The 24,100-nt window shown below is 46.4% G+C and overlaps 1 protein-coding gene across 2 annotated transcripts; it reads right to left on the bottom strand.

The window, feature by feature from the left end:
• Positions 1-18,388: 18,388 nt before the first annotated feature.
• LOC146190954 (polyprenol dehydrogenase-like) lies at positions 18,389-22,248 on the bottom strand. 2 transcript variants are annotated; one of them, XM_084601357.1, is made up of 8 exons: positions 22,171-22,248; positions 21,712-21,777; positions 21,508-21,612; positions 20,664-20,732; positions 20,456-20,557; positions 20,166-20,373; positions 19,854-20,046; positions 18,389-19,169 (listed from the first exon to the last, which is right to left on the bottom strand). In XM_084601357.1, the coding sequence occupies exons 1-8, from the start codon at positions 22,184-22,186 to the stop codon at positions 18,945-18,947; spliced, it is 984 nt and encodes a 327-aa protein (XP_084457483.1). In that variant the 5' UTR covers positions 22,187-22,248; the 3' UTR covers positions 18,389-18,944. The 2 variants fall into 2 exon arrangements, with proteins under 2 accessions (XP_084457483.1, XP_084457482.1); XM_084601356.1 differs by lacking the exon at positions 22,171-22,248 and having other exon boundaries at positions 21,712-22,156.
• Between the last annotated feature and the right edge of the window lie 1,852 nt (positions 22,249-24,100).

Raw genomic sequence — 24,100 nt, 5'->3', positions numbered from 1 at the left:
GCATTATCATGTAATAAGGTAGCGGTCGTGGCAAAATTCTTTGTCTACATTCTTAGGAGGAATGTGTGTCCTCTGTGGCTGGGCGTCGCACCTCCACATCACCTCATGGTCACGATCGAGCATTCCACGGTGTAGTGCGATCGTAACGGTGCACTCTTGGAAGCCAAGGCATCATATGTTCACAATGAAAGTTAATGGTGTTGAGTACTTTGAAAGAACTCCGCGAGGGAATCTTCAAGCCGCCTGACTCACCGGCAGATTTACGATCGCAAGTTCGCGTACGCCAGAGGAGTAAGGGCGCTTCATGGTTGGACAACTCTGGAGTCGTAGATAGAACCCTGCCATACAAATCGAAAATCTGAGGGCCTGCCGACGAGAACTATCTTGTCCAGCGATCTGATACACATGCCCCTCGTTTTCGAGCAAAGTCATATATGTTACCAATTATTGGCGGCGCATTGAATCATGTACATTTGCCACTGGTTAAATGCCCCTGGAAGAAAGCGTGTTGTGATAAAGGTATTCACGGAATCCCTTCCAGAGAGATTCACAACTACATAAACCACGTTGAGGCTGGCCTGAAGGACGAGCTGCGTCGGCGCGAGTCCCAAATTCGGGCCCAAGCGCTGCACACGCGACAGCTCGAGCAGGAACTTCAGCGTCACCAGGCCATGCTACACCGCTCAGGTATCAAACTGAACGCTCAGGATCAGATGAGACTGACAAGTTCGCTGGCCGCCGAAGACACCTCTCCGGAGAGGTTAGTGGGCCAACTTGCTAACGGCACAGCCTGCTTGCACTTTTTTATTGCGAAATCAATACTACCCTAGGTTTCGAGCCTTCAGCGTAGCGCGGCGGTGGCCACGTACGTCTTACCCACGTGCCGCTGTGACGTCACACCCCACGTGACACTAGCGTGAGAGCTGAGCTACCACCTCAAGCGGTCGGCGTAGCGCGGCGGTAGCCACGTCTTACCCACGTGACGCTGTGACGCCACACCCCACGTGACACAAGAGCGAGAGATGGGCTCCCAACTCAAGCGGTTGGCGTGGCGCGGTCGGAGCCGCGGCTCAGTTCGCAGGAGCTGCCAACTTGGGTCTCTCGTTTCACATGGGACGGTTACGTCTCAACCAGCCAGCTAGGACCCCGGCATTCACGTTCCCCCTATAGGACACTAAGACACGTTCATACGGCTTGGTTAAAGCAGGGCCTTATATGTGGGCTGAGGAAAAAGAACGCTCGGTCATCCGCGGCTAAGTTTTCGTTCAATATTTGGTTCAGCAGCGTTGAACTCTTGTATTTTTTTTTACTCACGCACTAAGTGGTTTTCGTTACCCATACATGAATTGTATCAAATTCGATAAATTGTGCAGCTTTCTAGATATCATTTAATAAGCTTTTGATTTGAAGCGAACTGGCCCAGAATAACCCCGTAGTCATCTCCGGGGCGTTATATATTTAAGGAGAAACTGCACCAATTAGTTACGGCCTCATCTTCACAAAGCTCATTAGGATACAATAAAGTCACTGGCTGTTTCTTTAGATGGTCGGCCCTTGTGAAAATATAAGCTAAAAACTGGCATTTATCGGCGTCTGCTGAGGCAGACAGGAAGCTAGAGGCAGTGACCAGCGAACTTTGCGCTATGGTGCACCGCGCTCAAAGCAGCGCGGATGTGTGCCATGTCATGTGCGCGGACGCACTTCACGATAATTTGCGCTTTAAGTTTGAACTTAGGACCATGAGAGGAGAGATGAACTTAACGCAGTTGCGCAGGGACAACTCGGCGCTCCAGGCTGCGCTTGACGCAAAATAGAAAGGTGAAGGAATTCCGACAGTGCAGCACCTTTACCCAGTGCGGACAGGCCAGGGCCCTTACGGGCCACGGCTTAACTGGCCTTTCTGCGGAAGCAGCTGTGTTTTGCTCTTCCCAGTAAAGTTCATAAATTGCATTATCATGGAATGAAGTAGCGGTCATGCTAAAATTCGTTGTGTTGGTAGGAGTATTATGTTTTCTCTGCGGCTGAGAGTCGCGCCTCCAGGGCATCTAATGGTCGCGATCGAGCATTCCAGAGTGCAAGGCGATCGTAACATGCCCTCTTCTTGGAAACGAACGCATCATGTCTGATCGCAATGAGAGTTGTTGGGAAACTTCAAGACGCCTGATTCACCGGCAGATTTACGATCACAAGTTTGCGTGCGCCAGAGGAAGGAGGACGCGCCACGGCTGGACAGCTCTCAAGCCGTAGATGGAAAAATACCATACAAATCGAAAATCCTAGATCCTGCCGACGAGAAATAACGTGTCTATCGTTCTGTTGCGCATGCATCTCATTTTCGAGCAAACTCCGATGTTACCCATAATTTGCGGCGGATTGAATTCCACCACTGGTTGAACGCCTCTGCAAGAAAATGTGTTGTGATAAAGGTATGCACGAAATCTCTTCCAGGGAGACGCGCAGCTACATCAACCACGTGGAGGTTGACCTGATGGACGAGCTGCGGCGGCGCGAGTCCCAAATCCGGGCGCAAGCGCTCCACGTGCAGCACCTCGAGCAGGAACTGCAGCGTCACCAAGTCATGCTGCGCTGCTCAAGGCGTCAGACTGAACTCTCTGGGAGAGATGAGAGTGGAAGATCGCTGGCCGCTGCCGACACCTTGCCGGAGAGGTTAGTGCGCGAGCTGGCTAACGGCACAGTCAGCATACTCTCCTTTTTTTTACGCACACACTAAGTCGACGCGCATATTTAGAGGACCAACAGACCTGGCTCCTTCAAGGTTGAACGTTGAGCTCGAAACTATTATTGGGAAGCAGTCATCTCAAGAAAATTGTCCGGTCTTGTTTTTGCGTCGCTCTGATTGCCTGAGCTCTTTCGTGAGGTCACAACAACGTGGCCTCGCGTAGGTAATTTATAGTAATTGTCGTATTGTGGCTCCAAAGCGGCAGTCTTCCTTACGGGTCTTTCATATTCTCCAGCCAACAAAGAGCGTGATTCAGCCCATGACTGTCCAGCGACTGACCATGACCTCTTTCTTTATAGCACGGTAAACACGCCGGCACAAGGTCCAGTCACTAGAATCAGCTATGCGAGCAGCTACAGCATATGCCTGTGCAGCGTTCTGCAGCTTTCGGCAGCGACGACAGTCACCCCAGTAGCGGTCACAGCGGCACAGTGAGCGTGGCAGAATGCAGCCACGCCTTTTACGAGGCCTGTTTGCAGCATTGGCTGGACACATCTAGCAGATGCCCGAATTGTCGGAAGCAGCTCTGCACAGACCGCGTCGTCCGGCTCTTTCTGAACACAGGAGACGACGAGCAGCCTAGGGGCGGCGATGAGGTGCAGGCTTAGTCGTATCCGCGGCGTTAGGTATTTAGGGAAAAACAGCCCCAATTAGTAACCACCCTCAAATTCACAAAGCTCATTTGGATATAATGGCACCACTGGTTATTTTTTAGATGGTCGGCACTTGTGAGAATATAAGGTAAACAAACAAACACCATAGTGAAGTAGAGTCGGTCGGTTTCGAACCCTGCATGCACTTTCATTCGTTAGCCGAGCTTCTCAACCACTGAGACACCGCGTCTGGTGCTTTCGCCCGTTATAATTAGGGGTGAACATTCCCCATTTGATGCGGCGGCCCCTAGTTGGTTCCAAAGTAAGGTTAAACTCATGGCATCCGAGATAGAATCATCAGTTGGCCTTGGTGACCCTGGCCCAGAACATTCTTGACGCTCAGTAATGCGTTGAATAAAGTTGTTTCCTCCTCCTTCCAAACGCACCATCACCGGTTTTGATCGCGATGGCCACAGCTTTACTTCCACCATGCGACATAACGGCTTTAATATGGCGCCGCATATTCAGCTCTAACGTCCTTGGCTGTAACTGCAGCTTACCAGGCTCATACCCACATAATGTTTGTATCAGGCAGGCATGGTGTGAAAAACAGCACTTACACCGAGTGTAGTAAGACAAAAAAAGTCCATGCTTTGCCACTATAATCGATTTAATAAAGATAATCCCCGCCAGTTAATTAATAAATGAATTGTATCAAATTCGATAAATTATGCAACTTGATTGCATAATTTGCATAATAAGCGTTTTGATTAGGACCGAACTGGTATAGAATAACCTCGTAGTCATCTCCGAGGCGTTATATATTTAAGGAGAAACTGCACCAATTAGTTACGACCACATCTTTATAAAGCTCACTTGAATGCAATGACGCTGCTGATTGTTTCTTTAGATGGTTGACACTTGTCAAAATATAAGGTAAAATCTAGCATTTTTCGTCGTCCTCGTTTGGCTCGTCCCTTTTCATGACGTCCTTCTCTTGTGTACGCGTGATTATAGCGCATTTTCCCGTCGTTTTTTGTTCGCTGGGAATCATAAGCAAATAGCAGAGTCATTCTAGCTTTTGTAATTCAACGACACATGGCAAGCAGATATCATGAGTGATAGCAATTGCATGAAAAGTAAAAGCTCATAAAAAGAACATAATTTTGTTCTTGTTGGCCGTGTTTTACTTTTGGTCAGAGTAATGCTGCCGCGCGGCCAGCTAAAGTTCTGAGTTCGAGATTGTTCTGCACTGCATAGAAATTTGAACACCCTCGTGGGTTCGTTTTCGCGGCCCGCGCCTTTTTGCTCTCCAAAACTAGTGCAAAGTAGTATGCCTGTCACACCGACACACGAGGGTGCGATGGTTGCAGTTGCACCTTTTCCCGGCAGATAAAGCATAGGGGAATGCTTTTGTTGGTGATTAATGTGCTGTAATAATTAATCGCTGAATTGACTAGGAAGTTGAAAAAACACATGCCGCCGGTGGGGTTCAAACCTAGGATCTCCGAATTTCACTTCTAGTACTTCCTTCGGTGTTTATGTTGCGTATAACCTATTCTTGGGAGTGTTCGCCAGCGCCACTATCCATAGCGGCGGACGTGGAACGTCCTGTCATACTGCGAGCGCCGCGTAGAACCTAATCTAATTGTTTACCAAATAAAGCACAAGAATAAACTGCCGTCGCCTAACAAAGAAAAAAAAAAATAGTCATCACCGTAGATGAGTGGTAGAGCACCGGAAGGGCATTTTGGAGACCATGTGTTTGAATCCCATCCACTGCAGATGGTTATTTTTTCTTCCGCTTACTAGCCAATAACTTCAATGATCTATTATTGCTGTAGACTAATCAACAAAGAACAAATAGTCCGCTGCGCTTTCCTTTGCGTCAGTGGCTATTGACTCCTGTTGACAAGTACAGACTGCTTTAAAAACGCTGGCCATCTCTATATCATGTGCGTGCAATCTATAGAGCGTCTTTTTTTTTACATGAGTGGTGCTGGTATGTCAGAAATATGATATTATACGACTTCGGTGGGAGCGAAAAGGCGAGGTCGATAAACTTGACAGCGTTAATGCCACAATCTGTCGGCTGAAGCGCGAACAGTTGTCGCGGAAAAGCGCTGCTTGCGAAGGCACTCTCGTAGAAAGGGTGCCTGCTGATGCCCAGGGTTGTGAAGCTAGCTACTGAACGCTTGGACGAAATGAACTCGAGAGCCTGCGCTTGTATGTAGTCATGACTAGCAGAGACCGATGATCTCTGGCTTCGAATTTTTGCATGAAAACAACTGCTCATTCATGAACCTTCATCTCAATTGGTCAAATGATTCATTGGTTAGGGGCGCAGTTTTACTGCATAAAAAAGCATCAAATCGGTAACTGATTGGTCAATATCTGATGTATTTCATGTAAAAATAAAAACCTTCACCCATTATTTAGGCCTAATTATTGCGTGGTTATATCAAAAAATGAAGCGTGCTTACGCATTGAGCAAACCTTAAATTGTTTCAGGATGGGACCTGCCCCTGGTACGCCAAAGCAGTAGACGGTCACACGCCAAGGAAGCCCCTGCTGCCTCAGACACCCAACTTCCTTGGTCCGACGTCCAAAAGAGACTAATTAAAGTTTGTCAACAGGACATGCTAAAACTGTCTAAGCATGTCGTTCGATCAAAACCGTTTCTGAAGCGGATTTGGTGTTACCCTGTTTTCCTTTGGAAGCGCGTACAAATAGTGCTCCAACACGGCGGGGAAGGCTTCCGCATTGAAGCACTTCAGTGACCAAAAGTGCCCCCTGACATTTTTGCACTCGTTTCCAGGTTCACTATGCATTAACGTGTTCCTAGAAAGCTGTTCTGTAAATCCAAATAAGGGTCTGCAAAATCTTGTGTCACTTTCATGGTTTCTCGCATTATAATGCAAAGGAATGCGCCAAAGTGCGCCTTTTCATATCTCAAAGTTGCCTCAGCAATCTGTTGCGGTCTCATCTTGTGGTACGTTATTGTTGTTGGGGTTGTGGCCACCAGTCCACTCTTCATTATTGCTCTCATCTCCGTTCATGAGGCAAACATTGTGCAGTACGCAGCAAGCCATAATGGTTTGGTTTTGGTGTTTAACATTTCAAAGCGACTCAGACTATGAGATACCTATGAGATAAGGTTTCCGGAAATTTCGACCACCTGGAGTTCTTTAACGTGCACTGACATCGCACAGCACACGGACGCCTAGCTTTTCGCCTCCATCGAAAACCGGTCGCCGAGGCCGGGATTCGATCCCGCGTCTTTAAACACAGTATAGTCGAGCGCCCTAACCACCGCGCCACCCTGGAGGGGCCAAGCCATAATGAATTTAGTGGCCATGCTGTGGGACCCTAGCTGCACTAACTGCCGAAATTTGCCCTTAAGAATAGCGAATGTGTAATCTATTCGTACATGTGTTGGCTTATAGTTTTGTAATTAAATCTTCTTTCGATAGCTGCCATGTGTCTATGGTCGCAGAATGATGTAATTATCTGCTATTGGAGTGGTCACGTGGCGCCTTCTAGAACAAGAAAGCGGCCCGCTTCACAAGCTGCCGGCAACTTCTCACTAAGGAAAGGAATAGCCTTCTACACTAGCATCGTGGACCGTTCTGTGGGGCCTAAAGCAAGTCTGTGAACATTCTCCTTTCGTTGTACACTCCTTGTTGGGCATATGTCGGTGTGACATTCCTGTCGACAAAACTGGACTTGGCCTTGTTGACGAGGCACCGTGTTGAAATGTGAGTGCCGTCCTGAGCTCCCAGCATATTTGGAAATCCAGCGATCTGAAATGAAATGACACTGACATTGCCAGTGCAATTATTATTAGCGCGCACGAAATATTGGGTTCTGACAATCCTCACATTTTAAACTGCTATATGAAACCAGTGGTTAGCGTACGCATCTTGTCCCCGTATAGCTCCCATTCAGAAAGACGCGTGCGATATATGAAAGTGAGGATGTCCGGGACGATTAATATCATATCAATCTCTGTCTCCTGGGAAGGCTGTCATATAGTCGTAGCTCGCTGAAACATATAAACGCAAACGTGAACAAAATAACGGTGAGAAACAATTAACTGCACGGTTGATCCTATTATTTATTTTATAATTATATGCCAATTAATAAAAAGTTCAAACTTCTGCGTTATATAGATGATTAAAATTGTCTCGGATAGACTGTCCGTTAGACGTGCGCTGTTAGTGTTTTACCAAATAATATCCCTCGCTTTTTCATCATAATTTAACTTGTTTTGATGTGAAACTGCAAACAATAAAAAAAATATGAATGGAAGTATTTCTTCGGGATTTTATTTAAATATTAGCGCTCTAGCCCGTAACTATAAGGCATGCCCATTCTTTTCCTTTCATCTTGCCTCCATTCATTTTTACCCTTTTTATTTTTCTTTATTTTGTTCTTTGTTACAAATATGAAAATGGCATGCTGTTGCCGGCAGTGATTTAAAGCCGCAGATGGCGTGAATAGCTCGCAGCAACGTCTGTGAGGTCCGTGAACGTTAGCAAGACAGGCTTCAACGATTGGCTTGAGGTGAGGAAATGCGCTCAGAACAGACTATGGAGAAAATATAGGCACGGCACCTGTTCACACTATCGACGGTCTTAATTTTCAGGTGTGCCTCGGGGGAATGAGCGACGAAGGGAGTAAAGATCGAAAGAAAGCTAAAGGATGATTCGTGTATAGCAAGCTGCTTAGGAGCTTTTTCTACGCACAGCAGAAAGTTTATTCAAATCACCTCAATACATCTGTGCGGCAGCATAAACTAAGTTCGTGGCATATGGAATTGCATACTTCACAATCCTTACCGGCGCCCGAGAACACCATCAGGATGGGCTTGCGCTGTGACCTACTAGCTGTCGCCATTTTTGGACGCTTTCTTCCAATGCAGTTTGAGCAAAATGCTTTTTTTTTCTTTTTTTTTTCGCCTCGATGGTGTTATCAAGCTCGTGAAACGGAAGACCATAGCTCCTCTTCGAATGCAGGAGTTCTGACGGTGTGCAGTTAGAGTGTACTAGAGTAGCGCAGTGTATGTAAATACTTTTTATGCGGGTACGATACAATGCAGTATGTGGATCGGGAGCTTCCGGACGTGCAAGCTGGGTTTCGCAAGGGTAGAGGAACTAGAGACCAAATTGCCAACCTTCGCTGGATCATGGAAAAAGCAAGAGAGTTCCAGAAACCCATCTACTTCTGCTTTATTGACTATGCGAAAGCGTTTGACTGCGTAAATCACAGCAGATTGTGGCAAGCTCTCCAAGAGATAGGAGTTCCAATTCACCTCATCTGTCTCCTCAGGAACCTGTATGAACGGCAAGAGGCCACAGTCAGAACTGGGCATGGTCTTACTGATTGGTTTCCGATCGAGAAAGGAGTGAGGCAAGGCTGCATACTGTCGCCCTGCCTATTTAACCTATATGCAGAGTGCATCATGAGGAAGGCTGGTCTGGACGAGTCTTCAGCTGGAGTGAAGATGGCTGGAAAACGTATCAACAACCTTAGATATGCGGATGATACCACTTTAATGGCAGAAAGTGAAGTGGAACTCAAGAGACTTCTGATGCGCGTACAAGAAGAGAGTGAGAAGTTTGGGCTTAAACTGAACATTAAAAAGACAAAGATCATGGCGTCTTGCCCTATCCAGTCCTAGAGCATCAATGGACAAGAAGTGGAAGCTGTGACAGATTTTCTGTTCTTGGGCTCCAAGATTACCTCAGAAGAAGACTGCAGCCATGAAATTAGGAGACGCCTGCTTCTGGGAAAGAGAGCAATGGTTAGCCTTGACCGCCTAGTAAAGAGCAGAGACATTAGTCTGCCAACCAAGATCCGTATAACTCGTGTTATGGTCTTTCCAGTTGTGATGTATGGATGCGAGAGTTGGACCGTGAAAAAGGCTGACCGCCGAAGAATTGACGCGTTTGAATTGTGGTGCTGGCGAAGACTCTTTAGAGTTCCTTGGACTGCCAGAAGATCAAATCAGTCGATATTGTCAACCATAAACCCTGACTGCTCATTGGAGGGTCAAATTCTAAAGTTAAAGCTCAGCTACTTTGGTCATTTGATGAGAAGAGAGGTATCGCTGGAGAAAGATTTGATGTTGGGAAAAGTTGAGGGTCGCCGGAGAAGGGGTAGGCAGCGAACGCGATGGTTAGATGGCATCCTCGAGGCACTGCAGATGAAGTTATGTGATGTTAGGAAGATAGTGAGAGACCGGAAAGCGTGGCGTGACATGGTCCATAGGGTCACGAAGAGTCGGACACGACTGAACTGAACTGATACAATTTTGCATTTTCAAAGCTTAATTGGCTCAACGCTGATTATGCCTTTCTTAGTCCAAAACGCAAACTTTTATAACGGCGAGCAATACTTAGCTGACATTTTAGCTGGTAGCAAAATATACTATTAAGCTACAATGCGCCATCTTCGTAATCCATGTAGCTTATTACTATTACGAACTGGCTTATGGTCTGCGAACACAATGCGGCATTAAATTTCTAGATATTTTAGAGCAACGCCCCCGTGGTTGTTCTCGTAGTTGATAGCTTCCGAAGTGACTTGCTTGTACAATACGCCGCCAAATATCCGCCCATATTCCATAGTTTCATCTAAAAAATAGCACCAAAAATCTAAATTAAATTCTCGCGCCTTCTACGCCAGCCAGATTAGTCTATAATTGCCTTTCTCAACATGGTCTGTTTCAAGTGTTCCCCAGCGCGGCCAGCGTGCAGCCTTCATTACTGGGCAAATCTCGAACAGATTTTCTTTGCTTGCTAATAGAGATTTCTAACAGAGACGTGCTCACTGAAGTAGCAACGGTTTCTATGGTGATTAGTAAAATTTCAAATCGGTTTAGAAGCAAATGGGGGCAGTATTTGTCACAGTTATGGGTGAACATAGCCGCGCCGTAAGGGAAGGAAACAGGGATCGAAAGAGTGGAGTGCTCCAGAAAATTTAGTGACCGCTATCCGTATAGTATGGCTGATCCACCGAAGTATGGCGCCCGTTCGCGCCACTCCTATATTTGAGTTGGCACCACTTAAGAACGGCCCAAGGTTAAAGATTCCCAGATGGTCGAAATTATTCCGGAGCCCTTCACTATTTCGGTCCTTATACAAATAAATCGTAAATTGGTTGCAGTATCTGCCACACTTCTCCGTGGACACCGGGCTCGAACCGACGGTAGGCCTATGTGCGCTGTGAGAATTCAGTGCACCTTAAAGATCCCCAGGTGGTCGAAATTACTCCCAAGCCCTCCATTACAGCACCTTTTCTCTTTCCACTCCTATATTCCCGCTTTTGCTCCCACCTTCCTCCCTGCTCTTATGGCGCGGTTAATAATAATAATGATAATTGGTTCACAGGAAGGGTCGCAATAGGCTTGTTTTGATGGACACTTGAACAGAACCGTAAAGGGAGGGAAGAAGGTGGAAGTGAAACAAGAAAGATAGAAAGGGGAGCCGTAGCAGCGCCATCTAGAGTTTTCTAGGAGGCTTTGGCCGTAGTGGAGGGCTTTGGAGTAATTTCGGTTACTTTAACGTGCACTCACATCCACCGTGCTCACATCGCACAGCACACGGACGCCTCTTCGTTTCGCCTCCCTCGAAACGAAGAGGCGTCCGTGTGCTGTGCGATGTCAGTGCACAAAGATCCCAGGTGGTCGAAATTAAGCCGCGTGGTTCGGGTGTTGTTGTGACTGTAGGAAAAAGGAAAATAAAATGCACGGGCCTGCTACTGGCTCTGTAGCTGAGCCACCTCCGCTGCCTGATTGATTTATAGGAAGGGAAAGGCGCGGTAACTGTCTCTTGTTTGCTGCGGACACCTCAACCGCGCCGTAAGGGAAGGGAGGAAGGTTGGAGTGAAAGTGGAAAGAGGAACCGTAGTGGAGGGCTACGGAGTACGCTGCCTTGTGCGGACAGAAGAGAAAATAGAGAAGGAAGGGAGTGATGAAGGGTGGCAGTTCCTGGCCCTACGGGGCTGGGACGGTAGGTCAACGCCGCTTGCGGTGGGGGCTAGCCAGCCACCGAATTTTACCTGTTGTAGGCCGTCATTGCACCCGCCACTGCTTTGGTGTTGGACGACGGCTGTTGTTGCGGTGCGCGCCTTTCTCTCCCGCTTCTTTTTCTTTCTCTATTTTCTCTTCCACCTCCGCTGCCTCGTGCGGACAGAAGAGAAAATAGAGAAGGTAAAAGAAGAGGGAGAGAAAGGCGCGCACCGCAACAACAGCCGTCGTCCACCACCAAAGCAGTGGCGGGTGCAATGACGGCCTACAACAGATAAAATTCGGCGGCTGGCTAGCCCCCGCAGCAAGCGGAGTTGACCTACCGTCCCAGCCCCGTAGGGCCAGGAACTGCCACCCTTCATCACCTCCCCCCTATGCGTGGTTCGGGTGGCCACGAAAAAAAAAAAGACTGTGGTTTAGCTTGTGGTTAAACCTGGAGTTACGCGAGAGCAACCTCTGCATGGCTACGCTTAGGTGCTGTACTGCGTCTGCTTCTGTATGCTGCGGCGTGCGCGATGGCGCGCGTCCTCGTTTCTACCTTCTCTATCTCTAGCTCTAAGACTAATGGGAAAAAGTAACAATAAATATAGAACCGGGTTGGCTCGTTAAGTCTAGTGGGCGGACTATGGTCTCGGTCTGTAGCCTATTTTTTTTTTCGCTCGCTGCGGTGTGCACGATGCAAAACGCGGGCTTAGTTTTATACCAAGGTGGACGAAAAGTCGTTGTGCTTGTTTTACAGTGACAAACCGTTAAATTGTCCCTGCAACGGTTCTGAATGTGAGCGTAGAATGCTTGCTTTATTCATGTCATGTACAGCCTGCAGTCTTCTCTGTGGTTTTTGGAGTGGTGACATTTTGAAACCTCGAGGTAAACAAGACACCATGCCACCGAAAATTCTTACCTCCCTCCCGAATGTTCCACCAGAGATCCCAGGTGTAGTTAATGCTCCGATCAGCACGGAAGATTGCCGACGTGTCATAACCTCCCTAAAATCAAAGCTCCTTCACCTGATGGCACTATTTCACAGTTTGATCAGGCCTTTAGTGATGAACTCAGTACCATCGCTGCGGCCGTATTCGACTTCAGAAATAGAAAGCTGCTCCCTTGTATACAATGCGCCAAAGCAACATTTTCCTTATATCCAAGCCTGACTATGATCCAACTTTGACGTCGCGGGTCCATTGACATTAAGAGATCAGTTCGGCAGGGCTGCCCCATGCCGTTTGGTCCTCGCTTCTACATCTGTTTCAGGCCGCTTAAAACTAGGCGCGGAATAATCGTGTATTAGCAAGTGGATGTCGTCGCTTTTACCTGTACCGCAACATCCCGCGCAGAACAGGTGATGCACATCACCCGCTGTTTCTATCGCTTCTCCGGGGCCGGGATGAACCTTCAAGAATCAAAGAAAGCCTGGCTCAGAAAACCTGTCAACTTCCTCGTGATTATGCCGAGCGACACAGTTGATCGGTACCTCACCCTCAGGGTAACCATTGGTCTTGACACTGCAATACGCGGCCTGTGGATACCAAAGATAGCTGCAGCGGAGAGAAAACAGGCGTGGGGGCATGCAGCACTCATGCTCACGCGCTTGCAACGCCATCGTATACAACTGTCCTCTACTCTGCCAGAATCTGAGCCATCGAAACAGTCACACTCCAGACCACACCGAAAGTGCGCCGCGTCATAGGGCGACATAGGTACTATTCAATGCTCTCAAGATAGGCGGACTTGGTCTAGTGTATGTGTAATTGAAACTCAAGGTCCACTGAGTAGTGCGACCCCCTCATGCCGCTCTGCAGTCCCATATGGCTTCACACACGTGGCCCAATGGCTGATCACGAGACCGCTCCATGGCACCCAGATCACCGCCTACTACAAAGAAACGGCCCATGCTCACAACGGCTACGCTATCAGTACAGTGAAACAGAAGACCCTGTTCTGGGATCTGACTAAAGACCTACCACAGGCACACTATCGGGTTCTCGCGAGGGGTAGCGGGTCAGAGACGTGTCTGAATGCTCCCACCGCGCGCAGGCTCAATAGACTTCCGCGGGTGTGCTCGGCCAGTGTGGATGCGGCAGGAACGGGTTTCCTTTGTGCCATGGGGCGCCAACTGCCTCTTTAGTGTGGCAAGCGGGACACAGAGGAACGTTTTCCTGGAGTGCAATACACCGAGAATATCCTGGGATGATTGAGATGCTTTTTTTCTTTAAAGTAGGTCATCTCATGGGACTGCCTTCAGCGCTTGAATGTGCTTGCGGAGTCCGCCGCCACAAAAAGAGACAGCGTACTCGTGATGCTCTAACAATGTCTGCTCTACTCTCTGTGGAGGGTGCGGACGGATGTGACGAAGCGCGAGCGCAGTCCTAAGTCAGCCTGGCGGCACTCCGTCAACAAAGTTAGACGGGCAGTGTGCGCGTTCGAGACTGAACTCGGCCCTCTCCAGCCAACAATTGCATTCAAGACGCGTCAAACCCATCGTTTCGAGATGTACCGACAGCTAGATCTCACCCTTGCCTTGTAGTCAATTATATTTCAGTTATTAAATGATTGCAGTGTTGCTTTCCCACCCATCAACACCATAAAATAAGAAAAGGAAGAAACATTCCCCTCGAGCTTTCCTTGACATTGTCGAGCTTTCACTTCCTTCATTCAGTTCAGTTCAGGCGTTCAGTCGTGTCCGACTCTTCGTGACCCTATGGACCATGTCACGCCACGCTTTCCGGTCTCTCACTATCTTCTTAACATCACATAGCTTCATCTGCAATGCCTCGAGAATGCCATCTAACCATCGCGTTCGCTGCCTACCCCTTCTCCGGCGACCCTCAACCTTTCCCAACATCAAATCTTTCTCCAGCGACTCCTCTCTTCTCATCAGATGACCAAAGTAGCTGAGCTTTAACTTTAGAATTTGACCCTCCAATGAGCAGTCAGGGTTTATGGTTGACAATATCGACTGATTTGATCTTCTGGCAGTCCAAGGAACTCTTAAGAGTCTTCGCCAGCACCACAATTCAAACGCGTCAATTCTTCGGCGGTCAGCCTTTTTCACAGTCCAACTCTCGCATCCATACATCACAACTGGAAAGACCATAGCACGGGTTATACGGATCTTGGTTGGCAGACTAATGTCTCTGCTCTTTACTAGGCGGTCAAGGCTAACCATTGCTCTCTTTCCCAGAAGCAGGCGTCTCCTAATTTCATGGCTGCAGTCTCCTTCCGAGGTAATCTTGGCGCCCAAGAACAGAAAATCTGTCACAGCTTCCACTTCTTGTCCATTGATGCTCCAGGACTTGATAGGGCAAGACGCCATGATCTTCGTCTTTTTAATGTTCAGTTTAAGCCCAAACTTCTCACTCTCTTCTTGTACGCGCATCAGAAGTCTCTTGAGTTCCACTTCACTTTCTGCCATTAAAGTGGTATCATCCGCATATCTAAGGTTGTTGATACGTTTTCCAGCCATCTTCACTCCAGCTGAAGACTCGTCCAGACCGGCCTTCCTCATGACGCACTCTGCATATAGGTTAAATAGGCAGGGCGACAGTATGCAGCCTTGCCTCACCCCTTTCTCAATCGGAAACCAATCAGTAAGACCATGCCCAGTTCTGACTGTGGCCTCTTGCCCTTCATAAAGGTTCCTGAGGAGACAGATGAGGTGAATTGGAACTCCCATCTCTTGGAGAGCTTGCCACCATCTGCTGTGATCTACGCAGTCAAACGCTTTCGCATAATCAATAAAGCAGAAGTAAATGGGTTTCTGGAACTCTCTTGCTTTTTCCATGATCCAGCGAAGGTTGGCAATTTGGTCTCTAGTTCCTCTGCCCTTGCGAAACCCAGCTTGCACGTCCGGAAGCTCCCGATCCACATACTGCTGCAGCCTACCTTGCAGGATTTTTAACATCACCTTGCTAGCATGCGAAATAAGCGCGATCGTGCGGTAGTTGGAACAATCTTTGGCACTGCCTTTCTTTGGAATGGGGATGTAAACTGACCTCCTCCAATCCTGTGGCCACTGCAGGGTTGTCCAAATCTTTTGACATAATGTATGCAGTGTGTTAACAGCGTCGTGGTTGAGGTTTTGAAGCAACTCAGCTGGAATACCATCAATTCCGCTAGCTTTGTTCTTAGCAAGGCTGGCTAAGGCCCATTCAACTTCACTCTTCAGGATGCCCGGCTCGAGATCAGTAATCACAACCGTCCTATGTTGGGTTTGCACATCCGGGTCCTTCTTGTACAGTTCTTCTGTGTATTCCTGCCACCTCTTCTTTATCTCTGAGGCTTCAGTGAGGTCCTTGCCTCGTTTGTCCTTTATCACTCCCAGCTTAGCACAGAAGCTTCCTTTGATATCTTTGATTGTCTTATACAGAGCTCTTGTGTTCCTTAATTGGCTGTTGTCCTCAACTGCTTGACACTGTATGTTCAGGAAGGCATTCTTATCTCTCCTTGCTATTTTCTGAAAATCCGCATTGAGAACCTTGTATCTTTCTCTTTCCCCCATACCTTTTGCCATCCTCCTTTCCTCAGCTATTTGCAAAGCCTCTTCAGATAACCAGTTTGCTTTTTTGCATTTCTTTTGCTTTGGAACTACCTTAGTAGCAACTTCTTGTATTATATCACGAACATCAGTCCACATCTCTTCGGGCTCTTTGTCTTCTAGATCTAATTCTTGAAATCGATTCCTCACTTCCACAGCATATTCTAATGGAATCTGATCCAGATCATACCTGAAAGGCCTTCTAGTTTTCTGCGTTTTCCTCAATCGAAGCTTAATTTTGGCAACAAGAAGCTGATGATCGGTGCCACAATCGGCCCCAGGCCTTGTTTTTACTGCTTGTATAGCGCTTCTCCATCTCTGCGGGCAAATAATATAATCGATCTGGTTCCTGTACAGACCGTCCGGTGAAATCCATGTGTACAGGCGCCTCTTGTGCTGTTGAAAATGAGTATTCGCTATGGTCAGGTTGTTTTCTTGACAGAACTCTACTAGCCTCTGCCCAGCTTCATTTGGCTCACCAAGACCGAACTTGCCTGTAATTCCGGATATTTCTTCACTCCCGACCTTAGCATTCCAGTCTCCTATGAGAAAAACGACGTCTGATGATGGGGTGCGGTCTAAAAGGCATTGTAGGTCCGCATAAAATCTCTCAACGTCAGCTTCTTCAGCAGCAGTGGTCGGTGCATAGACTTGGATAACTGTTATGTTGAAAGGGTGACCTTGGATCCGAAGTGAAATCATTCGGTCGTTTTTGGGGTTGTACCCTAGCACTGCTTTGCCCATTCTTCTGTTTACTATGAGAGCGACCCCATTCCTTCTCTTGGATTCGTGCCCACAATAAAAGACATAATGGTCGCCGGAGTTAAATTCTCCCATTCCGGTCCACTTGAGCTCGCTGATACCCAAGATATCAATGTTCAATGTGTCCATTTCTCGCTTGACGATATCCAGTTTACCTTGCGTCATAGATCTTACATTCCATGTTGCTATGTGATATATCTCCTTGCAACATCGGACTTTCCGGTCGCTTCCCGACACATCCACAACTGAGCGTCCTTTTGGCTTTAGCCCAGCCGCTTCATTCGTCCTGGAGCTACTAGGAATCGCCCTTTGTTCATCCCCAGTAACATGTGGGACGCCTTCCAACCTGGGGGGCTCATCTCCCGGCGCCATATCGATAATGGTACTGTGACTGGCCATAGGGTTTTCTTGGCAGGAAATACTGGAGTGGGTTGCCATTACCTTCTCCAGTGAATCACATTTTGTCAGAACTCTCTGCCGTGACCTGTCTATCTTGGGTGGCCCTACACAGCAGAGCTCACGACTTCATCGAGTTTCGCAAGCCCCTCCGCCACGACAAGGCAGTGATCCATGAAGGGGCACTTCCTTCATAAGGTTGTCATAAAAGCCCACTGTTTAACCAGCCTAATTTGTTTTCATAGTTAGCAGTTTGGCAGTTAATTCAATGATGAGTTCAAAACCATGAACAAACTGATGTTTCATCAGTTTCTGAAACAAAGGAAAAGTTATTCTCTAAAATCTATGGCCTGAAACAAATAAATATGATTCTCTAAAGTCTATGGCACGTCCCTGGCTCTCTTAAGAGAAAGAGCTTGTGCTTGGCTAGTGCTTTGAAGCTAGTGCACATGAGACACTTCATGTATGGCAACTGGGTGGTATGAAAAGAATTATGCTCCTTAGTCTCATGTTTCGACAGTCGCGCTTGTCTCCTATTTTGGTGCCACTTTCTATTTCAGCAGTGTTGTAAATCAAACTGATGATCCAATTCTAGTCAGCGTATAATTCGCTACTACAGTTGACCCAAACGAAGTCATTAGAATCCTCATGGGCCATTGTCAGCTAATCATTTTAATCATAATTTTGTGATTATCGAAGTTCCACTATTACTGTAACATTTCTGGAACTTTAGTACATTAATCTCTCAGTCTAGCTGAACTGCCTAGCATTACAAAATCTTGTCATACACCTTGTTCTCTCAATTCATCACTCTTGAACTACATTTTGGCAGACTGCACTTTGAAGCATATATTCAAGAAGGCAAGACCTAAAAAGAAAGGCACCAAGTGTGAAGATTGCTTTTTGGTTCATTTTGAGGTAAATTATTAGCGTAAGTAATACCCCTGTCTTTTGGGCATTTCAAAGGACCTCGAACGATAGTCTATCGTCCCAAATGTTGCTGCAAGGGTGGTTTCCTGGCCATTGAGTTAATAGTCTACCGAGCCAATGAAGCACCTAGGAACTCTACCGAGATCTCAAAGGCCTTCAAGCGGTGGTAGCATGCAGGCTCAGATGCGGAGTGCTTGTACCAATGCGCTGGGGAATGAAATCGGAGCAGCATAACCGCTTAATAATTATGACACATCAGAATATTCAACTTATTCTTTTCATAAAAAGATTATCCCGGCTTCGAAACACAGCAGCAAGCGCAATACCATTGTTGCCAGAGGTCAACAACCAACACGAGCTTCCTGAAAAAAGTGCATGAATGCCCCCCCCCCCCCCCCCCATCTAGCTTTTCCAAAATAATAGTATTAATTCCTAAAGTAAATATTATTTTAATAAATGCAGTATTACTTTCAAAAGTAAATATTATTTTAAATAATTTTGTTTTTGATCTTTTTGAGGTTAAAACTATATACTTTGATTGTTTGCTTGCCTGCAGTATTGAGGGCAATGGTGGTGCCACAACACTGTGAGATGATGGGCTCTCCCAAATGGGGATCGAGTTTGCCATGTAGCAGTGGCACAACTCTTTTGAGTTTGATCGCGATTGAGAATCTAAAAGGCTCTAAACTCAAACAGTCGCTGTGTGACAGGGGTAAAAGCTAGGCGTAAGAAGGGTGGAGATTGTCCTTGTTGGATAACATTTAGCTATCCATTTTTCTTGGATCTTCTTTGCTTATGCCACCTTATGTAACAAAAAATATTGATCACTTAAAATACTCAATGTGACAAATAATAGACATGGTCTGGCAAGTTGGTGCACGGTGAACGTCTTAAGTTCCAATATAGAGGCATCAATCAATAAATTGAAGATTTAAAGCATAATTCGCAAAATGACAGCTAGGCCCGTAGGAATGGTTGAGTGGCAAGAGGTGATGCAGCAGGTGGAAGCCAAGGTTGTAGGCAGGCCCAGGTCTCCTTCCACAGCTTATCTTGCAAGACACGATCTTTGGATTGTGACCCTGGCTCAGACACAGAACATTCTTCCAGGTAGACACCACTGATGCCTTCCAGATCCGGGGACAAAGCAGCGTACAAGCTCGTTTGCGCTCCCTCCTCAGGTGTCTGTGCGGTAACCAGAAAGAGCCAACAGACGCTAATCTGACAATCAAGGGTTGTGTGTACCAATGTCGCTACAAACAATGACCCCAGCCTACACATTATCCCTCGGAAATAATACAAACTGACTGGTTGCTGGGCCTAGATGTCAAAGCAACATTTTCTAGGATAGTAGCTTATAAATATTGCAGTAAGTAATCCTTGTACTATGCTGCAATCTCAATAGAAGTATTTTTGCATTTCAACTCTATTTAGATGCAGTTTCTACATTTACAAATTCATGACTCTAGGCTCAGCAGAACTCACGGAACTTCTACAACAAGAGTATTGTAAGATAATCTTAAAGACTGAGCTGAATTGCGACTTCTGCTAACAGAGTGGTAATAATAAAAGCAGTGGAAGTGCGGCATTCTGGCAAGACAATGCTTGACAATATCAACTATTCAATTGTGAGGCTCAAGCTATGTGTTCAGACAAGGAGTTCATGCTGCAAACAAAACACAGGCCAAGCTTACAAATTGGTTTTAGGTTGTTTGCACTGATGCAACAGGGCTGAAAAGGTAAGAGGCAATGGTATCTAAACAGGGCAGTTCCAACAGATACACGGTACTGACTAAAATTTAGAAAAAGGTTGACCAGTTTTGATGATAATTTTGTAATGGTCTAGGTTGCACAGATAAATGAGCATACCTTGAAGAAAATTCCAGAAACTAGAGGGGCCCAGAAGACTCTCTCGTACAAGTCTGTATTCACAATGCCAGGGTGCAGGCAGTTTACGGTCACAGGAATATGTTCCAAGCGAAAATAACGAGCCAGAGACTGTGTGAACATCACTTGGGCTAGTTTAGACTGTGCATAGCTGAAATAGCTTGAATAGGCCATTCTAAAGGGAAGGGAAGGAAGAACAACAACAACAACAACAAAAAAAAACAGAGCTGCATTATGGCAGAAAAGCCTTCAAACACAATGCCTCATGTTCCTGTAGTGAACAAGACAGCCTACCTGCCATGGATGTCATCAAAGTTGACGTGCCCAACTTTGTGCACACAGGAGGAAACATTAATGATTCGAGCCATCTTCTTTGATGTTCCAGCAGATATTAACCTTGGAATCAGTAAAGCAGTTAAAAGACAGTGGCCAAGATAATTGATGCTTAGCTGCGATTCAAATCCATCTTCGGTGACTTCATAAGGTGTAAACATGACCCCGGCTGTTAAATGAAAATGTGTGTGTGTATAAACTCATGCTCAAGATTTACTGCAACATTCGTATAAAGAAGATACATTACTCACCACCACATATGAGAATGTCTATAACTACATTGCGTCTGAGGATTTCTTGCGCAAAAGCATCGACAGAAGCCATTGACCTAAGGTCAAGGGGCAATATTTCCACTGTAAGTAAAATTATAGATAGAAAAAAAAAAGCAGTTTTAATATCTCAAACATTAAATACTTAAGAATTTGTCAAATTATTTATGCACATTTGAGAAAAGCAAACCTGCATTGCCAGGAACGCATTTCTTGAAGCATTCCTTGGCAGCTTGTGACTGCTCTGGCGAAGAACTTCCTGCAAGCATTTGAGTGCTGCATAAGCTTTGATGAGGACCTTTAAATCTATTCCAAGACAAGAAAATCACTAACTCCGCAATTGAGATCAATCTGTGGTCAAGTAGAAGCTGTAGTGTCAGCCATCACAGAAGAAAAATGAAATAAGAAGTGTCATTGCTTGCCTGATAACTCTATATGCCTTAGCAAACAAATTTGAATACCTTAAATGTCAACAGCTGCTGAAACTTTTCTTTCTGCAACAGTGATTGCAAAGCATTGTTAAAATAAAGATGTGGCTGTGTGCAGCACAGAACTTCTTAACGTTGTTCATTCATGTAGTGATTTAGAACAAATTTAATTTTAAGTTCTACAATTAAGCTATAGTTAAATAGCAGCTGAATACTGAAAATCATTTTTAACAGTTTTATGCACCTGTCTGCAGTTTTTCGCTAAGCTTTACCGAAAAAAAAAAAAAAAAGTCACGTTGACCACAGGTTAACAAGTGCTTGTCATCTCATCGATTACATACGTTTCTATACTGTCACACATCTAAAGGCGGCATGGTCATACTAAATGTGTCCTTACAAAGGTCCTGAACAAACAGTAAGCCCGTATACTTGCTGCGCAACGTACCACGAGATCATGGCCTTTAATCAAGATTCCAATATAATGCAAATGCACCAACTCGCCCAATTTAGCATTCTTATGATAATCAGTTCTAGATAGGTCCTTCGTGTTCTTAATAAAGGCTCGGCCGGTATTAAAAAATACATAGTCAGCGTAAATAAACTTACCGACTATCACTCGCATGTTCAGAGCTAACAACGATTTGACAGTTTCCAATCCTAAACCCCGCGTTCCTCCAGTGACGACAGCAGTTTTTTTCTCCACACAAGAGTCTGAAAGTGCGCGAACAAATAAGTTGAGCACGCGTTTTTTTGCACGCTTCCTTTAATGGAACCACTTTACATATCGACGTAGAACATATGTATACTTACATGTTTTTGGCGTCGATGGAGCAAACACAGCCTTGAGCCGTTGCGCGCACTCTTGGAAAAAGTACACTGCGGCAATAATGTGCACTTTTAACCACGCTTCAATGTGGAACATCACGCGACCCCACAAACTGCGAACCATTGCAGCGGTTTCCTGCCGTCGACACGACTGCTTCTGCACGGTGCAATTAAGCGCAACGCGCTTCGAATGTAACTAATCAATCCCATACAACTGCATACGCCAGCAGCACGCCAGCTTTCGCACTCCAACCCTTCAACCGCAACAAAACAATCCCACGTGGGTCCAACAGCCATCCCTTAGCTTCAGCCCTTTAGCTTTCGTCAGTTGCTTCAGCCACTTCAGCCATTTGTTATCACAAGATTAGCATGCAACAACCATGGCTAAGCCCCGAGACTATAGAAATAAACACGAAAAGAGGAAAAATAGCAGCAATTACGAACACAGGGAAAAAGTCATTTGGGGAATACGTTAAGGAAGCTCAGCTCAGTCGCCCGGTCGACCCTGTTGCACACAGCCATCGCTAGGAGTGCCACTAGTATGCACTTATCCAACGTTCGTCATGCGTGAACAGCAAATATACATTATACATTCCCAAGTTTCCGCCAGCAAACCTGGCATACTGCTGTGAAACATGCAGATGAAAGAAATAAAAAGGAATATTGTAATTAATTTGTGAGTGTGAATATGCAGCGCGCAGCAGACCACCCAATAGCCCAGCAACGCACAAACAGTACAAACAACGCCGATAGTAGTCAGCTACCGTCCCCTGCCGCCACTAAATGACACTGACCTGTCGTCTGCTACGAGGCGGTCGCAACTGTAAATTTATTTTGATTCCACTCATGCGTCCCCTTCGTAACGACATTCGGCAGACACGGAACAGTGCTAAACAGCTATACCACACGACTGCCAGTGCGCGGCGAACAGCGCTCTTGAAGCACCCAAGCATACGCAAAAATGTAATGCAATTCTAAGCGTTCTTGTCTCCTCCATGCGAAGTTGCCGATGCATATTGTGGCCGTTGGGCGGTCGAAGGCCTGCACAGAAATTTATGCATGACTGCACAGAAACAGGAAAAGTATCTGTGCTGATGGAGCTTGCAGCGACCCCTCCTTTATCAAAGGTCAGATTTTAGGAAAAATGACAGGCACCTTATTAGGCAAAGAGGTACCTGCCATAAAAGGCAGCGCGCGAAATAAATTATTTGGCTGTGCAACACAGGCTGCATGTTGTGTAGTAAGAAAACGGTTCAGACGCGAATAAGTGGTATATACAGTGATGAGGGATAGGTAGGCCCTTTCATTTCCATCTGTACCGATATCCAGGAGCTCGCCAGCCTGTGATCAGCAGCAGTTCTTTGTCCTAATATCTTTCATGGCTGAAATTTCGTTTCATAGAACACTTTTTCCTGGTGGATGGATAAAACTCTTTATTCAATTCCAAAAGGCCACCTTAGAGCCATGATGGGTGGACCTTCTAGTCTGGTAGTCCATTGGCCTTCAGCGCAGCATCCTCGCCCTGTTCGCCAGTCTTCACTGGTCTTGTGGGTCATCGCTGCACAAAATGGCCTCCCATTGCTCTCTAGACAGGTTCGGGGCTGGATCTACCAGGGGTGTGTTCTGGCATTCCTCATGCAGTATGTGTCTAAAATTTGGTCACAGTGCCTACATTGAAGGCTGTGTAGCGTGCGGTATATCACTGATGTAACTTTTTCGGTTTAGTGATTGTGTTTGTTTGTATGCGCCAAAGCGTATGTTCCTTGGCTTATTGTTTTGTAAGGTGGCAGGCACTCTGTGTAGAGCCAGTCGTTCTTCGTACGGCATTGCGCTGACGTTGATCTGAATCCCTTTCCATGCCGTGCAATGTGGAGGATACGAGAGGGTGGGGGTTGGCTTGCTGAAGAAGTGCTCGGGCAAAACTATTTGCGGCCTCATTACTTTCCCCTAAGTCAGGTCCCAAATGTACTGGGAACCACGCCACTGTGGCAAGGATTGGCGGGCATCTGGTCATTAGTTTAGTGCTGTTTTGTGTATTGTTCCTCTAATTAGCTAGGAGACTGCGGCAGGCGTTGTGAGAGTCCGTGACGACTCTTGATTTTGGGTCTGTGGTTACGGCGAGAGCTACCGCGGCTTCTTCTGCACAGTCCAAGTCCGTGGTCTTGATCGAGACGCAGTTAATGAGGTCTCCATTTGGGGTCCCTACCGGTACGGTCGTAACCCCGTTTACAGAACCTGCTGCATTCACATACAGTGTATTTGGCTTTTCATCCCACACTTGTATGGCTCTTGCTCGTCTCCGGCCAATATTGCGCTTCGTATGCATGTTTTTTGATATTGGGGTCACTTTGATACGAGCCCACAATTCTCTGAG

Source organism: Amblyomma maculatum, chromosome 4, assembly GCF_055883805.1.
Source record: "Amblyomma maculatum isolate TAMU_Amacu chromosome 4, ASM5588380v1, whole genome shotgun sequence".
Classification (NCBI taxonomy): Eukaryota; Metazoa; Arthropoda; class Arachnida; order Ixodida; family Ixodidae; genus Amblyomma; species Amblyomma maculatum.
Note: the sequence above shows the minus strand (reverse complement) of the source record. Positions and strands in the feature narration are given on the sequence as shown.